The sequence below is a fragment of the Ranitomeya variabilis genome, chromosome 8, assembly GCF_051348905.1.
Source record: "Ranitomeya variabilis isolate aRanVar5 chromosome 8, aRanVar5.hap1, whole genome shotgun sequence".
Classification (NCBI taxonomy): domain Eukaryota; kingdom Metazoa; phylum Chordata; class Amphibia; order Anura; family Dendrobatidae; genus Ranitomeya; species Ranitomeya variabilis.
The window spans coordinates 169991050-170009833 of NC_135239.1; the positions used below are offsets into that span (position 1 = coordinate 169991050).

General features: G+C 48.1%; 1 protein-coding gene across 2 annotated transcripts in view; it reads left to right on the forward strand.

The window, feature by feature from the left end:
* Positions 1-18784, forward strand: part of SFMBT1 (Scm like with four mbt domains 1) — a 150414-nt gene that overhangs the window by 103321 nt on the left and 28309 nt on the right. For both annotated transcript variants that reach the window (XM_077278162.1, XM_077278161.1), the window contains exons 12-15: positions 5906-6019; positions 14709-14748; positions 15764-15825; positions 18290-18426. In XM_077278162.1, coding sequence (XP_077134277.1) covers positions 5906-6019; positions 14709-14748; positions 15764-15825; positions 18290-18426 — 353 coding nt within the window. The remainder of the gene's footprint in view (positions 1-5905; positions 6020-14708; positions 14749-15763; positions 15826-18289; positions 18427-18784) is intronic.

Below are 18784 nucleotides of genomic sequence, written 5' to 3' on the forward strand. Positions count from 1 at the left end.
CTGTCTTTAATCAGGGTAACGAGTTGATTAGGAGCTTCTAAGGGTATGTTTCCATGGTCAGGTAATGCTGCGAGTTTGATGCTGTGTACAGCTGCAGCGTCAAACCCACAGTGTCCAGACTGTGTGCACGTATCCTATCTGCAAACAGGAAATCACTTTTTTTTTTCTTTCCCAAAAGCCAACTTTCAATAAGCTTTATTTCAAGTGACATGCAATGAAAAAATGTGCAGCGCCCCAGAGTCCTGGTCGTTGCAGTACTGTGGCTCCGCCACTAAGGGGAGCTATGGTACGTCTGATGGCACTGAAGGAGTTCATCTGATCAGGTATCACAGACACCAATACATTTCACCACCGGGCCTCCAGGGGGAGCTAAGGGTTCTATTTACTAGGCCACTCTCCACAGACTGGTAAAACTGGGGGTCAGGCAGGAAGTTGGACAGAAAGCTGACTGGATGGGAACCAGGCAACACCTTGTGGCAGAGGGTGTTGCGGGAGAAGATTCAGTACGGTCCCTGTCAGGGGTGGGATCCTGACAGGGGCTTGGCAACTTGAGCGAACGTAACGGGACCGTGCCTGCACAGTATAGCAGCGGTGCCCAAGAAGGGACTGGAAGCGAGATAGATTGTGCTGAGTGAGAAACGAGATCAAAGCAAGAAGGAGAATACCAGTAGGGGTCGTGCTGTAAGACCGAGGCAACATCCTACTGAGGCGCAAACAACCGGTGGCCGGAACGCCGAAGGAAGTATTTCTACAGACAGCTTCAGGCAATACTTCGAACCTACGGCAGGACAGTCAGTCTCAGGCGGGCTGTCTCACCTTAATCACCTATGCAGTCTTGGGGGGCAACTTGTGGAGAGGGGCGACTCTAGGGTCCCGGAAGAGCTCCGAGCCTACCCGTCAAACGGGTGACGTCCTGACCGCAACATCAGGGAGGGACGGAGATTAGTAGAAGATCATCTAATCGAGTTGTGAGGGAACTTAAGAAACAGACACAACAGTTGTGGGGACTTTCCGTAAGCACAGCAGGGAAGGACCACAACACACAGCGCTAGCAGGAAGGCACAGATTTCCACCTGTTAAGGGAACTCTGGAGGTGCCATTGGACCGGCCGGACTTGCGCAGCCTGGTGATCTGGATTCCGGACTGAGGGCCGAGAGATCTTCAGTAAAGAGGTAAAGAGACTGCAACCTGGTGTCTTCGTTATTTGCTGCGCCGCCCCACTGCACCGCATCACTACAGCTTCACCACCACCACCACCATTTACCCACTATCTACATCTACCATTCACTATTCTATCACCGGACATCCCCCACTGACCAGCAGGGTCACGGACCGGGTCTAGCCACCGTGATAACCCCAGAACAGAGACTCAGAGGCCCGGTACCGGGTTCCCTTCGGCCCTGCGGCAGTGGGGGCGCTCCAACTTGGCGTCACGAACAGGATTTACTTAAGCCTGAAGAATCAGGTCATGTGTGCCTTGGAACTGTGATTTACTGTGCTTGGACTGTACTTTATTGAAAAGACTGTGTGCTGCCATTACTACAAGGATTACTGCCAAAACCGCCGCCATTGCAGCGCTGAGGAGAAGCGCAGGAGAAGAAGAGGGGCGTGAAGTGGGCGTAGACAAGCTGGAGAGCGCGAAGGACAATGGCCGCCCAGTCTAAGTATTTCTGCACAGTGAGGACATGTCCGTCAGCAGCAGAGATCCGCCTCCTAATCCTTAATGGAGGGCGGAGACAGAGAAAACGGGACCGCCCACGGAGGAGAGAGCGGGAAAAGGACCAGGAAGAAGAAGCGAGCAACATGGAGGACGCCATGGCCAGCCGCCCGGAGCCGGAGCGTGGGGTCGGAGCCGAGGACTCCCCCAGCTACCCGGAGAGGCACCGCAGCCAGACCTCCACAGTTGACGCTGACCTCCTGCAGACCGGAGCGGACAAGCTGATCCACCAACCCCGGCGGATGCAGCTGAGCACTGAGGCCGGGTGGAAGAAGACCATCATCGGGAGCCTCGCCAGACGTCTGTCGGCAGCCTCGTCTGGTCCGGAGCAAGAAAGAAGTTCCAGCGCTCCGAAGCCAGAAAGTAAGGCCCTGCCGGAAAGCGAGGTACTGCAAGCAGAGATGACAGCGCCGCAGCGCAAGGCCCTACAACCAGCGTTCCAGATCCCAGCGCAGACGGAGCAGACCGGCACCGGAGGGACCGCATCTGAAGCAGGTATGAAAGATGACCCTGCCCTGATGACCAACACCACCCCAGCGACTGCTAGTGCCCCAGCTGCTGACTCTGTTCCAGTGACTGAATTTGCAGCAGCCGCTACCTCTGCTGCAGCAGATGCCCATACTCCAGCTGCGCAGACCTCCATCGCTGCGCATGATTTAACCGTACATGAAAGACGGATTAACGGCGTTTGTCCAGCACTGGGTGTAACCCTGGACCTCACTTTGCCCAGGCCAAGAAGGGTTAAGTGCCAGGTGCAGCCCTGGAAGCCGTCCAACTAAACCTCGGAAACCTGAAACTGTACATAGTTAACTGTTTGTTTCCCTGCTTTTTGCTACTTTAAACCCGACCTGGGTTATTCTTAAAGGGATCCCTTTGTTGACCCGGGATCCCTATTGCTTTTTGGTTATTTTTCTACGTTTTGTTTCCTGTTGAAAAGAACTGCTGGAATCATGAACAGTGCATGATACAAACTTATTGTAAATAGTTGCACCTTCTTAAAGGCGCTCCCTACTGGTTTTACTTAAAGAGAGACTCTTTGCGAAGATACCGCACCGGAGCCTTTGTTGAGTATGGACTGGTAGCCTGAGAAGATATGCTACCTCGTAAAGACTTGATCCCCTCTTAAAGGGGATGTTCATCTGTGTACTTATGAGTAATACTGCCTTAGAACAGTAAAGTGATAATGATGCTTTGAAAGAAAATGATACTGTTTACATGTAGAAGTTATATGTATTGAACTAGTTAATTGTAAAAGAAATGCCGATAATGTTCAGTAGAAGAAAGTGTGAAAGCTGGAAGAAGGGTGCAGTAGGCCCGTTGGGGTAGACAGAGTGTCCTGCATAGTTGTTGGCAAGAAAGTAAAGATAGAAGTTAATGCTCTAAGAAAATGTTGATAATGTTGATAGAAAATGGGGATAGAAGGTGAACCCTGAGTCCTCCGTAGAAAGCTAGTTTATTGTAAAGAAAGAGTTAATAATGTGTTACAGAGGACAGAAAGTGAACCCGTAGGGGTTAGGTAGTGAGTCCTCCTAGGAGCCATATGAAGATGGCTCAGTATTCCTAAACTGAAAGTATGTTATGTTCTATACTGTGTATAGTAGTTGAAAAGACAGAAGGCTCGGGCTGAAAGGAGCGGTCCTGTAAGAAAGGAGAGGCAGTAGGTCTGGTGCCGTTAGGACAGGCGGTCCTGCAGATTTAAAGAAGGAGAATGTAGCACAGTTGCTTAAGCCTTATAATGTGAATAAGAAGGTCTTTAGGGATTTAGAGTGTGCATCCTTAAAGGCAATGTTAACTTATTGTTCCAGAATTTGTGCTAAGTAGAATACCCGGTTGGGTAAGAAAAGTTATTTATAGCCTGTTGCTGTGATATTTAACCATGTTTTGTAACGTTCAAGTGTCCTCACCTCCCATAAAGGGAAGCTCTGTTCAAGTATACTTATTGTTATTGCACTCAACAAATTGTATGTCTTTTTGCTAACTTGTATTGTTGTTTTCTTCCCAGTCCCGGAGTACTGGATTTAACCGGGGGGGAGTGCAGCGCCCCAGAGTCCTGGTCGTTGCAGTACTGTGGCTCCGCCACTAAGGGGAGCTATGGTACGTCTGATGGCACTGAAGGAGTTCATCTGATCAGGTATCACAGACACCAATACATTTCACCGCCGGGCCTCCAGGGGGAGCTAAGGGTTCTATTTACTAGGCCACTCTCCACAGACTGGTAAAACTGGGGGTCAGGCAGGAAGTTGGACAGAAAGCTGACTGGATGGGAACCAGGCAACATCTTGTGGCAGAGGGTGTTGAGGGAGAAGATTCAGTAGGGTCCCTGTCAGGGGTGGGATCCTGACAGGGGCTTGGCAACTTGAGCGAACGTAACGGGACCGTGCCTGCACAGTATAGCAGCGGTGCCCAAGAAGGGACTGGAAGCGAGATAGATTGTGCTGAGTGAGAAACGAGATCAAAGCAAGAAGGAGAATACCAGTAGGGGTCGTGCTGTAAGACCGAGGCAACATCCTACTGAGGCGCAAACAACCGGTGGCCGGAACGCCGAAGGAAGTATTTCTACAGACAGCTTCAGGCAATACTTCGAACCTACGGCAGGACAGTCAGTCTCAGGCGGGCTGTCTCACCTTAATCACCTATGCAGTCTTGGGGGGCAACTTGTGGAGAGGGGCGACTCTAGGGTCCCGGAAGAGCTCCGAGCCTACCCGTCAAACGGGTGCCGTCCTGACCGCAACATCAGGGAGGGACGGAGATTAGTAGAAGATCATCTAATCGAGTTGTGAGGGAACTTAATAAACAGACACAACAGTTGTGGGGACTTTCCGTAAGCACAGCAGGGAAGGACCACAACACACAGCGCTAGCAGGAAGGCACAGATTTCCACCTGTTAAGGGAACTCTGGAGGTGCCATTGGACCGGCCGGACTTGCGCAGCCTGGTGATCTGGATTCCGGACTGAGGGCCGAGAGATCTTCAGTAAAGAGGTAAAGAGACTGCAACCTGGTGACTTCGTTATTTGCTGCGCCGCACCACTGCACCGCATCACTACAGCTTCACCACCACCACCACCATTTACCCACTATCTACATCTACCATTCACTATTCTATCACCGGACGTCCCCCACTGACCAGCAGGGTCACGGACCGGGTCTAGCCACCGTGATAACCCCAGAACAGAGACTCAGAGGCCCGGTACCGGGTTCCCTTCGGCCCTGCGGCAGTGGGGGCGCTCCAAATGCGTCCGGAAAAAACACATAAAAAATGCAGGTGACCTTCCAGTGACCTTAGATGCAGATTTCACCTGCATCAAGTCCTGAGCCATTCCTGACCGTGGAAACATACCCTAACTGATCTGTAGGAGCCAGAACTCTTAATAGTTTGTAGGGGATCAAATACTTATTTCTCACTGCAAAATGCAAATAAATGTATTTAATTTATACAACGTGATTTTCTGGATTTTATTTTTGATATTCTATCTCTCAATGCTAAAATTAACCTACCCTTAAAATTATAGACTGTTCATGTCTTTGCCAGTGGGCAAACTTACAAAATCAGCAAGGGATCAAATGATTGTTTCCTTCGCTGTATAAGAAATGCTCCAGGAGGAAAAAACTTTTCCTGAAGGGTTTGGCGTAATTTTGGAAATGAAACATTTTGCCTAAAAAGAAGCGTTTCCTAAAGTGGTCTCCAATTGAAAAACTTGTCACGTTTGAATGTGTGATGGGTGCGGTTCACACCTCTATGGATCATTGATTATTTGGAGGACTGAGGTCGTGTGATCCTCATCTGATAACTAATCCTGGCCTGGTTTTGCTTTATAAAAGTCAATAAACATTATAGAAAGAGCTGAAGGCAGCATCTCACAATCCTTACTGCATCTCCTATGTAGGGCATGACACCGCTCTCTATTGACTTTTATGGAGAAAGCTGCTTGCGGGGATCACAAGATCCTTTGGCCGACAGTCTGATAATTGTTGGTCGGTTAAGGATCTGGCGTATCTGATTTTGGACTGCTGATCCTTTTGTTCTCCCTGAGATAAGCCACCCCTAGAGTTGTTTGGCAAGCTGCTCTGATAAAGGAAACAACTGTGTCTGAGAGAGCTGCCAACCAAACCATTGGCTGACAGCCATAAGCTGTATGGAGGCTTTAGCCTAATAAATGTAGTAATATTTATATTGTATTGCTCACTAGGTGTGATGGCCCCCGTTCCAGAGTGCGTTGTGCATTTGGAATCCACGGACATCTTTCCAGTGGGATGGTGTGAAACTAATGGGCACCCGTTATGCACCCCACCTCCTACAAATGGTAAATTTTCACACATTGCTATAATACAGAACCATCTATTCTATAAGTATTTTACCTAATGTTGCAGGGACAGATTCTTCCTCCTATCAACTGCTAAAAAAACTGTATTTGGTTTGAACAATTAAAGAATACATAGTTATGAGCCCATTGTCTTCATGAGGGAAGTACGCTCCCCCTGGATTTTTTGTTAATTATGTTAACCTAGTACCCTATGTTATATTCATGCACTCGCTATTTATTTACTGCAGGGTGTTTGCTCACTTTGTTTTTTTCTCTATCGCCTCTCATTGGGGGACACAGGAACCATGGGTGTATGCTGCTTCCACTAGGAGGCTGACACTATGCAAATAAAAAAGTTAGCTCCTCCTCTGCAGTATACACCCTATCGACAGGAAGTAGGATATTCAGTTTAGCTTGGTGTCAGTAGGAGGTGGACACGGGTCTTTCATTAGACCCTTATCTACCTCAATGTCCGTCGTTTTCTTTCAGGTTTTCTGGAGGGATACAGGGTGAACAGTCACACCTGTAATCCCACAATGCGGACTATGAGTACGGCGTGTACTGCCACCCCGTATCCTCATAGATCCCTCAACAGGACCATGATCCTAGCACACAAGCGTGCTCAGAAGTCCAGTCCTAGCTCCGTCCCCCACCCAATCGCCCACCAGAGCCTGTCGGTTGGAGGAGATGAGGACGTCCACCAGCAAGTTCAGGACGTCTTTTTGCCTCCGGAATAATGAGGTATATTTCTTTTTCCTCAGGTTTTTTTTCCGGAAGAAGATATACAGATGAAGAAGGTGAGTATTTAGAAGGTGTCCCATCTATTTCCTTCAGGACCTTTAAGTTAGAGATTCCCTTTAGGGAGGTGGGGGGCTTTTTCGTAGGGGAAATACCAGGATTTTCAGCAGCTCTTTTAGCCCTGCTCAGGCCTCCTTAACTCCCCCCAACCCCCCCCAGTCTGGACGTGGGCTCCAACGCTATTTGAGGGGCTACCTTTTTCAGTGGCACAAGCGAGATGTTCGCTGCGGCGATGGCTTATTTGCCTCCTCCTCTCATTCAGGCTGTCGCCGGCGTCTAACCTAAGCCCCGGCTTCTCGGGCCTACGCCGGTGCGACAGCCGCCGATTTCTAATCTAGGCCCCGGCTTCTTGGGCCTACTCCGGCGCGACGGCCGCCGGGTTCCAATTTAGGCCCCGGCTTCTCGGGCCTACTTCGGCGCGGCGGTCGCCGGTTTCTAATTTAGGCCCCGGCTTCTAGGGCCTACTCTAGCGCAGTATCTCCGCCCCCCCATTTGCTCTCCTTCGAGCGGGCTTTCTCCCGCCCGTATCTTCTTCCTGCAGGGCGTCTAGCTCCACCCCCCCATAGCAGTGCCCGCAACTGGAGCCATATTGGTTACCATGGTGTGTGTGCTTGTCTCCGCCCACTTCTTCCCAGCCTCCGCTCTACAGCCGGCGCCATCTTCCTGCCCCAGGCTTGCGCTGTCGGCCCCGCTCCTCTTCCGGTTTTAATAGCGGGCCTTTTGCCCTCCCTTTCCTGGTGCAGCATCCAGCACGTCTTTTATGGTTCCTCTGGCGTCGCCATGGGTCGTCGCATCCAGCGGTGCATCTGTCTGCAGGACTTGCTCCTCTACAGCCTGGAAGCTACAGGACATCTGCTGTGAGTATCTCTAGATAGCAGACTGACACTTCCCTCTGCCTCCTTCCCCTAACCCTCCGGCACCATGTCTAATTCTAAGGGAGAACTCTACCATCCTCCTGCTTCTTCTGCTATTTTGGTCCGTCACTTTGTATGTTCGCCCTACATATGCAGATTTCCCTCCCTCTGTCAGGACTGCAACAGCTCCGCGGTGCCCACCGCCCTGGACACCCCTGCTGTCCGAGAGAGTGAGTTCCCTATCCCAGGGTGGGTCTCCTCTCTGTCCCAATCCCTGCGATCTCACCCGAGTGTCTCAGACCCTAGTGTCTGTGCTTGATAGGTTGCCCCTGACATCTTCCGCTGTGGCCAGCGGGTCACAGGAGGCTCTGTCCGAGTCTACCAAGATTAACCGCAAAGGATCTAGACATGAAAACTGGTCTGAGAGTCAGGCGAAGCGTTCTCGGATGCACCTTCGGAAGATGTGTTGAAGCTGGATTCTAACCAAATCGCTAGCATGAGGGATATGGTTCAGAACCTCATTGCTGTAGTTAACCAGACCTGTGGCATCAAAGACTCTGCTACGGAACCCGCAGATCAGGCGGTTTCGTTTACAGTCCAAACCACCTTCCAAAGTTTTCGCCTCTCATTCTGAGTTCGAGGAGCTGATGGCCAGAGAAAGAGAGAATCCGGCCAGACACTTTTCAAAGAGGACAGCGCCTCGGTGTGTTATATCCTTTTTCCCCGGAGCACCGCCAACTCGACAGCTTCTCCTCCGTGGGCCCGCCAGTCTCCAGACTACACAGTCCGGCCCTTTTCCTGGTGCAGCATCTTTGAAGGAATCTAATGGTAGACATTTAGAATCCTTTGCGAAGTCAGCCTTCAAAGCGGCTGCGTCCACTCTTTGCCCGGCTTTTGTCTCCTCATGGGTTTCAAAGTCTGTGGCCAAATGAGCAAAGCAACTCCGTCAAGGCACTCTGGCTGGGCCCAACCGGAACAGCTAGTCGAGCTTACCAACCAAATTTCTCATGCGAGTGAGTATTTGGTCTCTGCCTCCCCTGGATGCCGCGTCTCGTGCAGCTCAGGCATCCAGCAATGTCGTGGCCATCCGCCGGACAGTTTGGCTTAAGGCCTGGCAAGCGGACCTGTTTTCTAAGAAGGCACTTACCACCTTGCCCTTTCAGGGATCACGTCTTTTGGTTCCAGACTGGTCCGAATTATTAAGGACACGACCGGGGGGGGGGACAAGTTCCGTTCTCCCCCAATCCAAACCTTGCCGACCTCTTCCTCTACAGCAGAGGTCGCAAGCACGCCAAGATAGGAAGAAGTTTTCCTTTAGGTACACTTCTTCCTGGCTCTCCTGCTATTCCCAAGAAAGATCCACCAGGTCTAGACCTGGAAGATGTACCTCGGCATGATTCTCACTGAAATCCCGGCGCATCTCCCAAGCTAGGCGGTCGCCTTCCTTTCTTCAAAGACGTTTGGCTTATGGAGGATGCATGGGTCAGGGAAGCGATATCCTCGGGATACAAAATTGATTTCGCTTCTCAGCCCTGGGATCGTTTCTTTGAATCTCGCCCTCCAAAAGATCCGACTTTGGTTCCGGGTTTCCTTGCAGCCATCGCCTCTCTCCTCAGCGCGGAGGTAATCGTTCCCGTTCCAGAAAGAGGAGGATTCACAGGCTTCTACTCGAACCAATCCCGGTTCTCAAGTTACTATAAAAGGGTTTGTCTGCGACTTTCGGAATGGAATCCCTTCGCTCAGTAATCACTTCCATGGAGGCATAGGAATTTCTGTACTCCATAGACGTTCTGGACGCCTAATTTCATGTCCCTATATTTCCAGGACATCACAGATTCCTGCGCTTTGCGGTACATCAGGAGCATTCCCAGTTGGGTCGCCCTGCTTTTCGGTCTCTCAACCACTCCCAGGGTTTTCACAAAGATCACGGCGGTGCTGATAGCCATCTTGAGAGTCGGGGGAATGGTGCTTTTCCGTAACTCGACGACATCCTCATCAAGGCTCCGTCCATCGTCTTCGACACTCTAGCCCGTTTTCAGGTGGCTTGTCAACAGGAAGAAATCCTGTCTTGTTCCCTCCCAGCGCCTCGTCTTTCTGGGCATGCTCTTCGACACTCGTCAGACCAAAGTCTTCCTCCCCGAAGATAAGAGATCCATCCTCCGTCGGGACGTACGCTTGCTCCAGGGTCCTCGGCTTCTCTCCTTTCGATCGGCCATGAAGGTTCTGGGGAGGATGGTAGCAACATTGGAAGCGATTCCCTTCGCCCAATTTCACTCTCGACCTCTTCAGCAGGCCATTCCGTCACAGTGGGACAGGTCCGATCCGACTCTCTTCCCAGGTCAAGTGGTCCCTCAACTGGTGGCTGACGTCACCTCTCATCCCCCAGGCCAGGTCCTTCCTTCCAGTTCACTGGCGGGTGGTGATGACGGACGCCAGCGTGCTCGGCTGGGGTGTGGTGTTTCGCCACCTGACTGTTCAGGGTCGTTGGTCGGCGCAGGAGTCTTCTCTACCGATCAACGTCCTTGAGATTCGGGTCATCCTTCTCTCCCTTCGTCACTGGGAAAGGATTCTCAGGGGTCTTCCTATCCGAATCCAGCGGACAATGCCACGGCGGTGGCATATGTCAACCTTCAAGGGGAGACTCTGAGCTCCTTGGCCAAGGTATCCAAGATCCTCCTCTGGGCAGAGGCAACGGTTCTGGTGGTATCCATGGTGCATATCCCCAGCGTGGAAAATTGGGCCGCCGGCTTCCTCAGCCACGAGAGTCTCGCGGCAGGGGAATGGCCCTTGCATCCGGAGGTTTTCCATCAGATTTGTCTTCGATGGGGGACTCCGGACGTGGACCTCACGGCGTCCCGAATGAACAGGAAGGTTCCTCGGTTCGTCTCCAGGTCTCGCGACCCCCTCGCAGGGGGCGTCGACGCTCTGGCTATTCATTGGTTGCAGTTCGTGCTGCCCTATCTATTCCCACTTAAGCCCTTCCCAAGCTGTTGAAAAAGTTCAAAGCGGAAGGGGTGCCGGTTATTCTGATTGCCCGGACTGGCCCAGGAGAGCTTGGCTTGCGGAGAGCGTCAATCTTCTCGCGGACGTCCCTTGGCGCCTTCCAGACAGGCCCGACCTGCACTCTCAGGGTACGATTTGCCACCCGAATTCTCGGTCGCTCAGTTTAACGGCGTGGTTGTTGAAACCGCAGTTCTAAGGGCGTCCGGCCTTTCGGACCGGGTGATTAACACCATGATCCAGGCTAGGAAGCCTTCGTCTTCCAGGATTTACTATCATACCTGGAAGGCTTATTTCCGTTGGTGCAAGTCCAACTGCGTTTTACCTAGGTCCCTTTCCTTGCCTTCCATTTTGGCTTTCGTTCGGGCAGGACTGGATGCGGGCCTTGCTCTTAGTTCCTTGAAGGGCCAGGTTTCTGCGCTCTCCATCCTTTTTCAGAAGACTGTATCTTCTCGGCCACAGGTTAAGACCTTCCTTCAAGGAGTGGCCCATGCTGTCCCTCCGTTCAGGGCCCCTGTGGATTCATGGGATATAAATCTGGTACTGGACGTTCTGAGGGTTTCCCCCTTTTGAGCCTCTCAGGGAGGTTCCCCTGTCACTTCTCTCTTGGAAGGTGGCCTTTCTTGTGGCCATCACTTCTATCCGCCGCGTTTCCGAGTTGGCGGCCCTCTCTTGCCGACCTCCTTTCTGGGTCATCCACCAGGACAAGGTGGTCCTCAGGCCTCCGCCTTCCTTCCTTACTAAGGTGGTTTCCACCTTCCACCTCAACGAGGGCATCGTTCTACCTTCCTTTTGTCCAGCTCCGACTCATCCTCTGCAGCGATCGTTGACCAAGCTGGACCTCGTCAGAGCAGTGAGGATCTACCTGGATAGAACGTCCGCTTTCCGGAAGACGGATTCTCTTTTCGTCATTCCTGATGGCACGCGCAGAGGCTTGCCAGCTTCCAAGGCGACTATTGCTCGCTGGATCAGAATGGCAATTTTGGAGGCTTACCGGGTCAAGAGCAGAGTGCCCCCTCCGGGGATAAAGGCTCACTCGACCTGGGCAGTCTGCGCCTCCTGGGCGGTGCACCACAGGGCTTCCGCCCTACGGCTCTGCAAAGCGGCAATCTGGTCTTCCATCCACACGTTCGCCAAATTTTACAAGGTCCCTACCTACGCTTTGGCGGATGCCAGCCTAGGCAGAAGGATCCTGCAGGAGGCAGGGGTGAGTCCTTTGACCTGATGGAAGTCTGTTTTTCACACCCCAGGGACTGCTTTTGGACGTCCCATGGTTGCTTACCGTAAAATCTGTTTCTCGGAGTCTCCATTGGGGGACACGGCACCCTCTCAAGTTGAACAGCTCTGTTTATTGTGTTATACTGTTAACGTTCGAGTTCTTTGAACACTCTGAGTGTTTGAAACTGTTAAACTGTAAAGCGCTGTGGAATTTGTTGGCACTTTATATATAAAGATTATTATTTTATTATTCTTTCTCTTTTACACGTTGCTTCTCCTACTGCTTTCTCACTAACTGAATATCCTACTTCCTGTCGATAGGGTGTATACGGCAGAGGAGGAGCTAACTTTTTTATTTGCATAGTGTCAGCCTCCTAGTTGCAGCAGCATACACCCATGGTTCCTGTGTCCCCAAATGAAGGCTCCGAGAAACAGATTTTACGGTAAGCAACCAAAAATCCTGTTTTATCGTCGGTTTTAGTAGTCAGTGTGAACGTGCACCTAGATGTTGCATGCATACCAACTTATATTCCAGTTCATTTCTTTAGGTTTTTGTTTTAGTTAAGCACAATTAAGCACCACTCCAGTGTTTTTTTTGGTTGTTGTTGTTGTTGTTTTTTCAGCACTGAAGTGGCGCTTTAAATCTAAGCCCCCAGTTATATACTCACTCTCCGGCGTCTTCACCGCTTGTCTTCACCGCTCTGATTCCAAGGCTCCATCTCGTGAGTGCAGTTTCTGACTGTCTGGAAGTTGGAAACTACGTCGCAAGCTCTCGATGCTAGTGTATGAGAACCAGAACGAGGCTCTCATAGACTTGTATTGAAAAGTGACCTCTGACGCACCACTTCATGAAACAATGGAGCTGCTGACAGGTCACTTTTCGATGGGAGCGGCGCTGGGAAACAATGAAGGGGAGTGCAAGATAGGGAAGGAGAATTGCATTTAGAGCGTCACTCCAGCAGTGCAGTAAAAAAAAACCCTCTGGAGTGGTGCTTTAACCCCTTTCTGACCAGACGGAATAGGACGTCCGAGGTCAGAACCCCCGCTTTGATGCGGGCTCCGGCGGTGAGCCCACATCAAAGCCGCGACATGTCAGCTGTTTTGAACAGCTGACGTGTGCGCAATAGCGGCGAGTGGAATTGTGATCCACCCGCCGCTATTAACTAGTTAAATGCCACTGTCAAACGCTGATAGCGGCATTTAACTACCGCTTCCGGCAGCGCGGCCGGAAATGCGCGCATCACCGACCCCCGTCAGCGATGCGTCAGGATAGTAACCATAGAGGTCCTTGAGACCTCTATGGTTACTGATGTTGGCTTGCTGTGAGCGACACCCTGTGGTCGGCGCTCATAGCAAGCCTGTAATTAAGGGAAAAAAAAAAGGATTGACCTGATCGCTAAACGGTGTAGCGAGAGAAAAATTTGAAACGCCAAAATTACGTTTTTTTTTGTTGTCGCTGCGACATTGCATTAAAATGCAATAACGGGCGATCAAAAGAACGTATCTGCACCAAAATGGTATCACTAAAAAGGTCAGCTCTGCACGCAAAAAATAAGCCCTCACCTGACCCCAGATCACGAAAAATGGAGACGCTACAGGTATCGGAAAATGGCGCAATTTATTTATTTTTTTTAGCAAAGTTTGGAATTTTTTTTTCACCACGTAGATAAAAAATAACCTAGACATGTTTGGTGTCTATGAACTCGTAATGACCTGGAGAATCATGATGGCAGGTCAGTTTTAGCATTTAGTGAACCTAGCAAAAAAGCCAAACAAAAAACACGCATGGGATTGCACTTCTTTTGCAATTTCACCGCACTTGGAATTTTTTTTCCCATTTTCTAGTACAAGTCATGGTAAAACCAATGATGTCGTCCAAAAGGACAACTCGTCCTGCAAAAATTAAGCCCTCACATGGCCATATTGACGGAAAAATAAAAAAGTTATTGCTCTGGAAAGGAGGGGAGTGAAAAACGAACATGGAAAAACTGAAAATCTCAAGGTCATGAAGGGGTTAATAGAAGAATGGATGTGTTCCTATAACATGCTGTCTTTACATACTGCAGAGGATTTGGAAAGCAGATCCACTTTAAACAAAATGGCTGCAAAATAATGATCAGAATTGACATATTGGTGAAACTCTTTGGAGCTGTCAGCTCTGACTTTTTTTCAAGTCAAGAGGAAAAACAAATCTGTCATACTACGCCGCTTTCTCTTATGGCAGCATCATTTGGGGACTCGTCTTATGCAGCTGGCATGGATATTGTACTATTTGGCTAGTAGAGGCCAAAAAGAATAGTTTTGAGTCCACTGTATATATAAGGGTAGTGCTCCCTGCTTTTTATCATTGCTATAACTGGACTGCCTGGTTGCTGTCTGTTATTAATGAGATGTATGAGCAGCACGGTGGCTCAGTGGTTAGCACTGTTGCTTTCAGCACTGGTGTCCTGGGTTCAAATCCCACCAAGGAAAACATCTACAACGAGTTTGTGTGTTCTCCCCATGTTTGCCTGGGTTTCCTCCGGGTTCTCTGGTTTCCTCCCACACTCCAAAGATATACTGATAGGGAATTTAGATATTGAGGCCCAATGGGGACAGTGATGATGATGTATGTAAAGCGCTGTGGAATTAATGGCGCTATATGAGTAAAATATAAATAAACCTATATCAATGTGTATATATAGTATGACCAAAACCGTCCGTCTCCTAACTATTCTTTGTCTGTTCTTTATGCTGATAGTCACAATATTTTTGCTGATCTAAAATTGGAAGAATAATGTGCATAGACATCTAATTGTTGCGCTTTTTATTTTCCATAGCGAAACCTCGTAAGAAGACTGCCAGTAATTCTCAGAAGCTGTAAGTAATGAATGTGCAGGTCTACACACAGTTACACAGTTGTTGAAATTGCAGTGATACACCATATTTACTGTACATGGCATTTCTTACATGTTGGTCCTCGCGGACAGCAATTCTCAGTTAAAATATGTGGCTGAACTTCTTCCTACTAGTACACACCATATTCTGTCCAGCTATTACTGCAGATGAGCTTTCCCTCTCTTCTCCTGAGTTCATACCGTCATGGGTTTCTTTTATAAATGGAAACCACAGCCTAGCCTCGGATCCGTCGCATGACTCCACTATGGTTGTGCTATAACTTGTGGTATGTAGGGCTCTAAGGACATGCACGTTTTTTTTTTTTTTTTTAAGTCACTCAAATGCTTGATGAAAACCTCTTCCTATTAATTTCTACTGTAAAATCACTTTGCTGTTTGTATGTTTGGTGAGTGGAGCAAGTTTTTTATATGTTGAGGGGAAAATAAAAACTGCACATCACTCCTTTTGAAGCAGGTCCTGATGGAATCTGTTTCGAACTAAGCACAAATTAATGTCTTCTCTGAAAACTTTTACCAAAAAAAGTTTCCTGATGCATTTTGCATTTGAATATTCATCATTTTTGAGCAGCGTAAAAAAAGTGTGCTTATGCAGTAATGGGAATTGGATTTAGAAAATGGGTAGGAATTAGCTTGTTTTTCTTGGTTTTGGTGGTGGTAGAAACTTCCTTGCCATCTTGACTGAATGCTGTTGGCACCAACTTGGCAATATCAAAAGTATTAATCTATATGATAAACCCTCCCTAATGGAGGGTCTCGGTGGAGTGTGTTGCGCCTGTCGAACAGCCGTGAGACATTGAGCCGCAGGGCTCGAACATATGATTCGAGCACGCCAAAGACACTCGGATAGCACCCGAGCATGCTCCGATAATGCCTTATCACTAGAATCCATCCTTAACCTGCTAATCCCATCCTCACAATTTCCCTGGTTGCATATTTTATTATTTACAGAAAATCTTTCCCTATTTGTTTTCTTTTAGTGGTTTGCCTGCTAAGAATGGGCATGGAGTGAACGGGTCAGATGCTGCAACTGGCAACACCAGTAAGCTATTTGTCTTTTTATTTTCCTAATTAATTGTGTATCCGAACAAAGTATACTATAGTAATACAATACCATAGATTGGAAACGATAGCGACTGCCTCTTACTCTTAGCAAAAAATATTGCCAATCCTAATATATTTGATATTTCTAAAAAAAATTCTAGGTAATTCAATAACCAGGATTTCAGCTAAAGAAAGGCTTTAGGGCTGTTTTATATCAAAACCAAAAAAATGAGCTGGATCACATGTTGGTAGAAGTGCAGTGCATAAGCGCACATTCACACTGGCCATTAGACAGGCAGAACCCAAGATAAAAACTAAAGAAGCAAATACTCTGCAGAAAGTAAATAGTAATAGTACATGTAAATAACATGGGGTAGTTAGTTGGCATTATTTTGATCAAAAGAGCATAAAAGCCATCTCCCCACGACAAGGTGTACCCAATCAGGACGGTACCTAAGGCTAGGTTCACATTGCGTTAGGGCAATCCGTTTAGCGCTAGCGGATTGCTCTAACGCAATGTATTTGTAGGGGCCGCGTTTAGGGGTCGCGCTAACGTCCCCGCTCTCGCAGATCCCTGATCTGCGAGAGCGGGGAACGGACCGCGGACGCTGCAAGCAGCGTCCGAGGCGCTCTACAAAAGAACGGCACATCGCTAGCGCGAGCCGAAAAAGGCACGCGCTAGCGATGCGCTACAGGCAAAATTTACATTGCTGTCAATGGGTGCGCTAACGGACCCATTGCACGGCGTTAATTGCGACATTTTCGCCGTGCAACGCTGTCCGTTAGCGACCACCCACTAACGCAATGTGAACCTAGCCTAACTCTTGCAGCTCAAATCTCTGTGAATCAGCAGATGTAATTCAGTAGGATCTCTGCTGCATAGATGACGGTCTTAGAGCTATTTTATATTAGTCAAATGTACATTCCCTGATCAGTGTGAAGTTGCCTAACTCGACAACCCCATGAATTGTACATAAATAGGTTCCCCCCCCCCCAAAAAAAAAAAAATCAATTTCGTAAAGGGAACCTGTAGTGTAAAACAAAACAGCGCTAATCTGTAGGTTAATAGCGTTCTGACACCGAGGGGCATTAGTACTGAGAGCCCCACTGCCGGGAGTACCTGTGCACTCCTGAAAACAAATGATGATAAAACCCTTTAAAGGGAACCGGTCGTGTAAAATAATGCTATTAAAGTGAACCTGTCACCCCCAAAATCGAAGGTGAGCTAAGCCCACCAGCATCAGGGGCTTATCTACAGCATTCTGTAATGCTGTCGATAAGCCCCTGATGTATCCTGAAAGATGAGGAAAAAGAGGTTAGATTATACTCATCCAGGGGCGGTCCCGGTCCGGTTCTGATCCGATGGGCGTCGCGGTCCGGTCAGGGGCCTCCCATCTTCTTATGATGACGTCCTCTTCTGGTCTTCACGCTCCGGCGCAGGCGTACTTTGTCTGACCTGTTGAGGGCAGAGCAAAGTACTGCAGGGCGCAGGCGCTGGGCCTCTCTGACCTTTCTCGGCGCCTGCGCACTGCAGTAGATTGCATGGTGTCTGGTAACATGGGTAACGAGCAGTAAACAATACAATAAAAAAAATTCCTGTTCTTGAGACAGGAGAAAATTTTTAATAAGACTTAAATTTTCTTTGCGGAGATTGACATGCTTGGCATGCTGAGATAAGCAGACTTAAAGCAGCAATGCTCCTCTGGGAAATATGCAAATTGCAGAAACAACTTTGAAATGTTACCAATTAGAGATCTTAAGAATAACCTTTAAGAAAAACAAAAAGTCCTTGAGGCCTAATTGACTGTCTTTAAAGTGGTAAAGAAATGGTCAGAAAACTTAGGGCTGGATTTAGTGTAACAGAATAAGGTGAACACTTAACTAAAGCACAAGAGTAACATCAAATGAAGAATTTAGTAATTTGTGTGTTCCGCCACATTCTACTCATTCTTTTCTTGCTGTATGTGGATAAGTGGATGAAGACCTTTTTAAAAGTGTAAGTTTTCTTTTATACCTGATCTTGCATAAAACTTAAGCCCTGCGTAAAAAGAAATTGATCATATTGGACAGTGACAATTAATAAGGTCACTTACTGTTGATTTTGAATGCCAAAAAAATGACATGACATGAAGATCTAGTAAAGTTTTTGATGGAAGCGACATCACAGAATCATTCCTAATTGGATTGTTAAACAACATTTTGTGCTGCATTTTGTTACATTAGGTCACCTTAATCTGTTGATTGCATTAAAAGGAATGTCAGATGTGAAAATAAATTATTCTATTTATTGCGACAAAACGTATCAGTGTTATGGAAATAAGTACATATATTTACATGGTTAATGTAAAAATACCCTTTACTATAGAAGTGATTGTAACACCATAAATCCTAACAATATGTAACATGGAACACAAAGCTACACAATCTGGTTAAATGTTTGTTTATTCCCATTTCTTACACAGCATCTAATGGGAAATATCTCTGCCCCAAGATCTATTTCAATCATCGCTGCTTCTCGGGTCCTCATCTAAACAAAGGAAGGATAGCAGAGCTGCCCAAGTCCGTGGGTCCGGGAAACTGTGTTTTGGTCCTCAAAGAGGTACTGCGCAACCGAGAAGAACATATGCGAAGACTAAATTACTCAGATTGTTATATGGGCCAATATTTTGTCCTGCACTAATGCAGTGGATGAAAGTGCAGGTAGTATGTTGGCAATCGGTGCTTCACCAGTACCTTGGAGTGGTCAGTGTATACTAGTAATCTCCAAAAAAGTTATTGCCTAGTTGTGTTTCCATGCATAACAATCCTTTCATAAAAGTAATCAGTTTTTCACATTTGTAATAATTAAAACCACATGGTGATACATTATTTATTTTTTGTAATGTGTTCTGTTTTTTTTTTATTCTACTTCCAATACATTAATGTGGGGACAGTCCTCTTGCCTTGATTTCTTCTAG